A 9,272-nucleotide genomic window follows, 5' to 3' on the forward strand; every position below is an offset into this window, starting at 1 on the left:
TCAATACACAACCACATCCAGCCCCCGTTGCCCTTATGTCTTTCTCCATTCAGTCTTCCCCCGCCCCTTGCCCAAAGCAAAACTGTTGGAAATGCAGGAAACGTTAAAAAGAGAGAAGAAAATTTGATTGCGATGAATGTGGATTTTTTCCAAAAAGTTTCCCCGCAACTGTTATCAAAACATGCAAATGAGATTTTTCCAACAGGATCTTAAACAAATCAGGAGGAGTTAATGCCGAAGCAAAATAATCAGCTCGTTTGAAGTGGCTGTGGGTTTCAGTTTGTCTTCTCTGCCTGTGATACCATTGTAGGGGAATGATAATTAGACCTTTACTTACGAAATCCGAAGGGGCTCGCTCGCGTCCCCTCCCTCCCTCTATTTCTTCCTCCCCCCCCCCAGATGTTGGCAAGGAGGGTTTTCTTAATCAGACTGTTTTTTTGGTCCGGGGGAAGGAGGAAGAGGGAGATTGTGATGGAGAAAGGGGTCTGTAAAACGTCAGGAACAGCACAAAGACTTTGCCACGTAATTACAGGCTCCTATTAAGTCGAGATCTGCCCTCCCAGGGGTCTCCAATTTTCATGTATTCCCTACAAAGCCTCCTCTGCATGCCAGTTAGTGCCTTTTGAAGTGCCAGAGAGCTTCTTGATCCAACTGAGAAGGGAAAGGGAGCTCAAAAAGAAGAGGGGGAGAGAGAGAAGGGAAAGGAAAAAAAAAATCACCACCCTCTCTTGGACTCTTGAAACCCTCATTTTTTTTTTTTATTCCTTTACGAAGAGTAAAGTGAGCGTCCTGCTCTCGAATACATCTGCAAGACATCACCCTCTCCTCCTGAAACCTTAGTCACTCCTGAGAATCAACAGGAGTGCAGAGAAGGGGGAACACGTTTTCTTGAAGATGTTTTAAAGCTGGAACAAGACTTCTTCTGTTGGTGCTTGAACTCTTGCCTGGGAATAACTTCTTAACGTAAAAAAAAAAAAAATCAAAACCACTTTGATTTTTCTCTTCTCCCCCCACCCCCAACTTTTCGCTCTTCTTCTGTTTGCGGAACTCCCTCCCCATCCCTGCTGGCTTTCCTTTCCCTTACTTCCCCTTATTAATAACAACAACAGCAACAATATTATCATTATTATTATTATTATTATTATTATTATTATTTTAGTGCTTGTGAAAGCTTTGGGGGAACTGGAAGCGATTTTTTCTCCCCGAATGTAGGGCGATTTAAAAAAAAAAATTGATTGTGTGGAATATCTTTTGGAATCCTCCGGGCTTTTGGGCTACAGGAAACCAGCGAAGGCTGCAGGAGGTAGCCAGTGGAGAAGGTTCTGCTCTTCAGAAGGGGTCCCCGCCTTCTTTGCTTTTTTTGTGCCCTCTCTCTCTCTCTTTCTCTCTTCCCCCCCTCCCCCTTTCCCTCTCTCCTCCCCCCTTCTCCTTTTCCCACTCTGTCTCTCTCCCCCTTGCGCCCACAACGTTTGGTGCTGATCCGAGCGGGAAGAGGGGGGTGGGTGGGATTGGAGGGGGAAGACCATGACCTCCAGCTATGGGCACGTTCTGGAGCGGCAGCCGGCCCTGGGTGGCCGCTTGGACAGTCCCGGGAACCTCGATAACCTTCAAGCGAAAAAGAACTTCTCGGTGAGTCACCTGCTCGATCTGGAGGAGGCCGGTGACATGGTGGCCGCCCAGGCGGATGAAAGCGTCGGCGAGGCGGGACGGAGTCTGCTGGAGTCCCCCGGACTGACCAGCGGCAGCGACACTCCTCAGCAAGACAGTAAGAGTGGGTTCCCCAGTCTCTGGGGAGATTGGGACAGGAATGGGCTTCGGGGAACTCTTGGGGAAAGTCGACAGAGATAGACAAGAGGCAGGCAGGCGGTGGGGAAGAAGAGAGGATAGCGGCTAGGAGAGCGAGGCAGGGGAGACCTGCAGTTGGGAACGATCAAGGGACCTGGACGGTGGGTCAGTAGTCAGGGCCAAGAGCGAAGAGCAGAGTAGAGGGTTTTGTGCCAGTGAGCAGTGTTACTATTTCCAGAGCGTCCTTGTCTGAAGTGGGATCAGGCTCGAGTTAGAAGCTCTCGTCAGTCTTCCGCCTGCCTAGTAAAGAACTGGGGACCAACATTTGGGCTCTCCTGCATTCTTGAGCTAATGGGATTTAATAGGTTGTCTCCTCCTACTTTTCTTATCAGGACTTAGAACCCCATAAACAGGAGGGAGGAGGGAACTGAGTGATAGTGAACGCGTCTGGGATGCTTCGATAGGAGTGGATTGAAAACTGTAGGAGGTGGGGAGTAGGAAAACCGAAGCCGAGAGGGAAACAGGCAGGCGGAGGAGTGAGGAACTAAGAGAAGAGGAAGGTTCCCCGAGGCACTGAGTGGTCGGTTTGCTCGCCGGCGGTCGCCTAGCAGGCGGCGTGCAGTAATAGAGACTGTAAGAGGGCCCGGCAATCCTCTTGAAAGCGCAGGGAATCCGACCGGAGGACGCTTGGGGCAATTTGTTTGCGGATCGGCCCGCCCCTGCGCAGCCTCAAAGTTTCGAAACTGAACCCGATTCCGCCGTTCTGGGATACGGGATTCCGAGGAAACACCTTCCCACCCCAAACCATGTCTAATGACTCCGCCGGCTTACAGTCGCAGAACCAAACTCGACCCAACCAAAGTCTGAGCTCCCTTGAGAACATGTAGGGCTGCGAAAAGTGACCCTTTGTACAGAAGGGAAAACTGAGAGCTTTCACATAGTGTCCTGCCCACCGCGGTCACAGCCCCTCAGGGTGCATCCACACTCTTGCTTAAGGTGCTCAGGAGTGGAAGGTTCAAGGCAGTGTCCCGAACACATTCTGTGGAAACTTTGGATTTCTCTCCCGGCCAGCTAGCCACGCAAGGCAATTCCCCTTCCCATACTGCCACAGACTTCTTCATCCAGAACTCTTGTTCTCGATCTATCAAAAAAAAAAAAAAATCATTCTAAGCACCGTTTGAGCCCAAATTTCCAGTATAACGAGGTTTAATCAATCATACCCTGACATGCGTTTGTTTACCCATTGGGCCTTCAGTTCTGTTAACAAATCTGCCCCAGGCAGGTATGGTCGTACTCTAGCTTCACACTGGGAGAGGACTGAGGGAATTTCTGCATCATCTCTTTAGTTGGAGGAAATGGCTGGCCCCTAGGAAATTGTGTTTTTGAACTTGGTTGTTAGTCCCTTTTGGGGGGGGGATAGCTTTCCTAAGAGAGATTTTATCGCTTTTTTCCATAACTAGGTAGATTTTTGCTCTGGAATTAGAAAATGTGAGTTTAAAGTGTGTGTGTGTGTGTGTGTGTGTGTGTGTGTGTGTGTGTGTGTGTAAACATCACCCTCCCTCATGCTTCTCCAAAACAAACTGCTGTAAATGCATGTGCCTTGAAACAAGAAATGAGACAAGATGAGAAATCGAGACGTTTACCTATATTATTTATTTCTCTCGAAGATACCTTCCTAATACAGCCAGAACGTGTTTTTTTGGTATGCACAGCAGCCTCCTCTTCCCAACCCCCCCAGTAGCCCAGAGAAGGTGCCGGGGGTCCATTCGACTCTGGATTCTTTCACCTTTCTGAGCACTTGACCGGGTGCGGTGGGAGAGTTTAGCAACTCAAGACGATTCCTCCTTTGCTCAGTGAAATTGTCTGGTAACTAAGAAGGCCAGTTACTCACCGTCCCAATTGTCAAGTTATGAAATGGTACCTGGGGAGTAAGGTGTTGGGTGGAGGAAGTATAGTCTTCAGTGTCTCACTATTCCTCTTTAGAAAACGCTTGCCGTTTTATGTAGAAAGGCGTCTTGTAAATCGCCAATAATTTATTATTTGTGCAAACATTTGGTATTCTTCGGGAGGATTCAGGGTTCCTGCCCGCAGTGTAAAATCACACCCCGAGGAAATTGCTGGATAAGACATTGACATAGCCAGAACAGACTGAATCCCAGGATCTCTTTCCTCCCCAAGAACTTGATAACCAGAAAGGAGAAGCAGGCCGAAAACTTTATGACCCCTATCAGGCCAATTAATTTTCTGCAGCGCCTAAAAATCTTCCTAAGCACGGAATACTACAAGGTTATAGCACCGTGGCAGTCCTGGCCATTGTTTATAAAAGCACTTTATATGCTCTGAGAGGAGAGCTGGAAAATACATGATTTCCTGGTGCTGTATAGATAGGAAGTGGAGAGGTATTTCCCCCAGGGAGGAAAAGATGTGTTGAGTGATGGAATAAGCACCTCTGCTGGGCCGGGAGATGGTCTGTTGGGCCTGTAAGAGGGACTGCCTAGAAAAGGCTGTTCAGAGGCTGGAGGTGGGAGAGAAAGGTAGCATTCCCAAGAAAAAGAAAGGACAGTCGAATTCAAGATCAGATGATCATCATTTCAAAACAAAACTAAACAAAACAAAACAGCCTCTAGGCTCTTCTGCAAATTCGGTTTTTGATGTGTGTTAGGTTATGCAGCTATCTGCACCAACTGTAGATAAAAGGCAAGGTATATAAACAATCCAAATGGGAAGTGCACAAGCTGTGTCCCAAGGGAAAGAGATATCTGGGCTCGGATTCTCGAGGTGCCTGGCTCAGAAGGTAACAAGTGATCCCAGAACACAGTAAGATCCAGGAGGGCAGGAGAGGGAGATCCGCTGCCCCGGAGGTGAGGTGACAAGTCCAGCATACTGAAAGCCTTCAAGGGGGAAAGCTGATAAGGGAGAGAACAGAGAGGGTTGGTGAAGGTTGGTTGACAGCTCCCCTTCTCCAGACTGAAGAGTAATTTTTAGTATTGCCAGAACCACTTAGTTGTAACTACGAAAGGCGGAACAGAATGAAGAGAGTTGGGGCAGGGAGCGAGAGGGGGTTTTGGTTGGTGGTGGGAGTAGGCAATAACAAAGCAGAAACATATTGTTGAGAAATCTTAGGGGCAGGAGCACGAGCGTGCTTGCAAGCACACACAAATTAGATACTAACAAGAGATATGGGTGAGATATTTTGACAAGTAGGATTGTTGCTTTTAGTGTCCGTCTGTTTTCTCAACCCCGCTTCCCTCCCGGCGTCTCCAGTGATCAAAACACGCCTATCAGCGTATCAGATAACTTTCGAGGTACCAAAAGCAGGAGGGTGAGGGCCCATCCAAGCTCGCTCCATCCTCAGATCAGAAGCTGTTAATGAAGATTCCCAAGGCGAACTGTTGTGATTTTCTTATGGAGCCAGGACTCCTGGTGCTGTGACAGGCTTCAGGACTCGGGTCGAGGTGATAAATTACCCTAAGTGAGGAGGGGAAGAAAGACAAAGAGTGAATACTCACGGGGCTCCCTCCCACTGGGATTCAGTGAAGCTAATTCGAAATTCTTCCCTTCGAGGAAGTTTATTACAATGAGGAAGAAAGATCCTAGTTTGTTACAGTGAGGAAGAAATATCCTTGCCCGTTAAAGACGTCCAAAATTTTTTTTTTCTTTTTTATGGAGGTCCAGCTGTTTGGATAGGTTTCCTCATTATCTTCACCCCGAATTTCTTATTGGCGTGAAATTAGTAAAACATTCTTCCTTTGTGCGGGTGGTCAATTCGTGATCGTAGGCAATACAAACACACACACACACACATACACACTCTTTCTGTACTCCAGTCTCCAGGTCCTCAGGCTTCATTGAACCACATTTAGATCTTTAAATCACTTTCTAAAGATCTAAGCCTTTCGGGGGCTTCGAATCTCTTCATTTAGATTCTAAAAAGGGAATATATATATATATTTTCCAATTGTCCTTGGAGCAATTCGATTTCCTTTGTTCAGTCATATTTATTTCTTCTTCCTTGAGAAGTTTTCTCCTTTTCCTGACTCCGTCTCTGTTCTGCCTGACTCTTGCCTCTCCCTAAAGTGCCCAAGATTATACTTCGTAGAGAGTCTTGGGTGCCCCACAAAGCTCCCAGTTAGAAACAGAAGGGGTGCGCTAATGGGGGAGTGCGTGTATGTGCGTGAGTGTTTGGGGTGGGGAGAGGATTTTATTTTGGAGGGTAAGTGGGACTCATAAAAATGTGAAGACCCACTTCTGGAAGATGGTGCATCCTGCTGTCATTTCTTAATCTGAACTTCTGCAAACTCTAAAAGAAAAAAAAAAAAGCGCCTGCCTGCCTTCCACGTTTCCGACCTCTAAATTAGTGAAACCAGATTGTCCTAATAAGACCTTTTGTTGGAAACACATGTAGCTATAAAAAGGTAGACGGAAAGTCAATTAGACACACGCGAGCGCCTGTACACACGAGCGCAAAATGATGCAAAGCGTAGACCGAAACGGAATGGGCGCAGCACAAAATCAGCAGAGCGTTGGGAGTAATCCATTAGCCACAAAGAGCTGAGGAGCTCGCGATGAAGCGAGGTGTGAAGGCTGGGAGTTCGAGCCAGAGCCCGAACCCGCCAGTCCAGTCAGGATAGCTAGGGCCGCAGCAGCCCCAATGAAAGGAAATCTCTCCTCGTATCTGGCGCCAGGGGAGTTTGCCCCAAACCCCGCTGGGGACAGATATCAGATATCATTCTCCATACCGGACCTCTATTTTGAGTCTCATCAGATTGAGTATTTCTTAGGTAAAGCCAATCTCGCTCCCCAGCGGGCCTGGGAACGGGAATTTTCCTCCCCGATTTATTGCGAGCATGTATTGGCATGAGAGAGAGAGGGTGTTAAAGAATCAAAATCTGGAATCCAGCTACTAGGATTCAAATTATGGGCAGGGGGAGCCAAATTATCATCGAAACATTGCTTATGAATTTTAAAAGAAACAATGTACTTACAAAGAGGAAAGCATTAAAGAAATGACAATTTGCAAAATAAAATAATAATCGTCATCAACCATCACCATCACCAGAATCATCATCACCAACGTTATTCCAATTATCTTTTCTCTAAGTTGAATTACCAAGGACTCCAGTTACTGCCTGGGAAGGTGAAAGGCCCAGTGGAGTGGTGTCCACCACTCTCTCCAAAAGCACCCAGTCCTGTTTCTCTGGATGCATAATAGGATGCTCTGTCATCTCTATTTTCTTTCTTTTCTTTTTTTGAGGGGAGAGGATAGTTTGATTTGTTAGTCATCCTAACTCACTTCAGGCACACAGACAGGCTTCTTGCAAGAATGAACCAATTCTTTCTTTACTAGACAGCTAAGGAGATCTGGGAATGCCGGTTAGTGACTCCTGTCAGCCTGTCTCCCTCTTCCTCTAGCTTTGGAGAGATTCCCTCACACCTTAGCATATACCAGAACTTCAAGACATCTTAGAGATTATCTAGGGCTCACGTCCTCATTTTACAGAGGGAAAAACCCAACCAAGCAACAACAACCATACTTCACACAAGCCTGTCCCTCTCCCAAAGGCCCTGTCTAACCTGTTACTAATTGTGGCAGTCATAGAATGGGACACATTCATCCCGAAAAGGGAAAATGAACATCATAATGGTCACCGACTCCTGATTAGTGCCAGGTGTATTCACGTGATTGGAATTTAAAGGCAGGTTGTGACTAGGAGTGCCTACAGTCGTTTGGTCTTTCCAGGGGTGCTATTAATATTTTATCATATGAGTAAATGAACAGTAAAGAGAAACAAACATCTCAAAAAGCAAAGCAAAACAAAACAAAACACAAAACACCCCATTTGCATTAGAACCAACTCTCCAGAGAGGATCCAGAGAGTTTTCTGGAGCCACTCTAGCCCACACTAGGAAGTCTGAAAATACATTTCACCAGGATCGTCTGTTTCTGCAAGTAAAGATCCCGGACACCCTTCTCAGAGCTCGGGGAGCGCAATGCGGGAACTCACAGAAGGGAAGAGATAGAGAGGTTTTTATTTGTTTGTTTGTTGCCCTAGCAGAGGATTAGCAATAAAGGGAATCTGTGAGATTAATTCAATTTTTAAAGGTGCGTTTCCTTTATAATTCCTTTTTCTCTCCTTCGAGGACCAGGCACACCGGCAAAGCGCAGAGTGTAACGCCTGGAAAATGTTAGACCTTTGACAGAGAGCTAAGGGAACTTTCCACCAACCTGGAAAGATGGATGCATTGACATTTGTATAATGCGGTGGCTCTTGCAGCAGGGAATCCACATTCCCACGAAAACCAGAAACTAATCGAATTTATTGAGCAACGGAGAAAATGATAGCTAATAGCTAACATTTATTTAGTGTTTTAGGACTTGTAAAGCAAATTGGCTGGACCATTGTGAACTATTATAAATTGGGAGTAGAGGGTTGTGTACCTTTGAGGTGTGTGTGTGTGTGTGTGTGTGTGTGTGTGTGTGTGTGTGGTTTCACACTCACCTCAGCTTCTACTGCCTTCGCAGGTATGTGTAGAGGGTTGGGTTCAGGGACCGTTTTAAAAAGAAAATAAATCTTATGGATCAGCACTCCCAGCCCAAAGGATGGTCCAAAGTACGCTCTACACCTTGACGTTTCCCTCTCAAGCTCGTAATTATAAGTTTATGTCTGCCTCTCGGCATCCAAACATTTATAAAGCTACGGCGGTGTTGACAATTAGACTGAAAAATCATTGTCATGGCCAAGTGTTTTACTTTTACTTGCCACTAGTAGAAAGAATCTGAGACCCTTAAAAGCAAGAATTATCTTCTGCCTTTCTTTGTATCCCCAGTAATTAGCACAGTGCCTGGCACATAGGAGGCACTAAATAAAAGCTTATTGACTGACTGATCCCTGTGGCCACTCTATTGCTCCCACCATTCTTGTCCTCCAACACCTTTCTGATGATATAAACAGAGACAAATACTTCTTTTAAACGTGTGTATCTACATGTATGTGACATGTCTATCCTTGTAAAATAAAATTGTCATTATATTCTGTGTGATCAGAAGCCTCCAGTAATGCTAACATCAACACACATAAGTGCAGTAGCGTAGTAAATGACCTCTGTCTACATCAGGACAATAAAGACAATGGACAGCTGCTGGAATTAGTTTTTAACTGACTGACAGCGTTTTAATCGATAGATCAACAGGTGGGAGACTTAGGAAGGAGGATAGGTTTACAAAATTTTTATTCTTGTTGTAGGATGCATTTTCCATAATATCCACCCTAGGACAAGGGTTTTTACCTTAAAAACAAAACTAAGTTCTACACTATACTATATTATATTAGGGAAAAGAAATATAATATAGATTTTTACCATTCTGATCCTTCCCCAGGAAGATTCCCCATGATATCGTTACCTTTGAAGGCTGGTGATGCTCACTTTGGGGTTTGGGGTTGTGTGTGTGTGTGTGTGTGTGTGTGTGTGTGTGTGTGTGTGTGTGT

At 45.9% G+C, this 9,272-nt stretch overlaps 1 protein-coding gene across 2 annotated transcripts in view; it reads left to right on the forward strand.

Annotated features, from left to right (window-relative positions):
• Positions 1-420: 420 nt before the first annotated feature.
• PRRX1 (paired related homeobox 1) overlaps positions 421-9,272 on the forward strand; it is a 95,869-nt gene continuing 87,017 nt past the window's right edge. Inside the window, exon 1 of one of the 2 annotated variants that reach the window (XM_027868638.1) lies at positions 421-1,765. In XM_027868638.1, the coding sequence (XP_027724439.1) occupies positions 1,525-1,765 (241 nt within the window). In that variant the 5' untranslated portion in view covers positions 421-1,524. The remainder of the gene's footprint in view (positions 1,766-9,272) is intronic. The other variant, XM_027868639.1, reaches the window with a different exon arrangement.

Source organism: Vombatus ursinus, unplaced genomic scaffold, assembly GCF_900497805.2.
Source record: "Vombatus ursinus unplaced genomic scaffold, bare-nosed wombat genome assembly UNPS02014789.1, whole genome shotgun sequence".
Taxonomy (NCBI): domain Eukaryota; kingdom Metazoa; phylum Chordata; class Mammalia; order Diprotodontia; family Vombatidae; genus Vombatus; species Vombatus ursinus.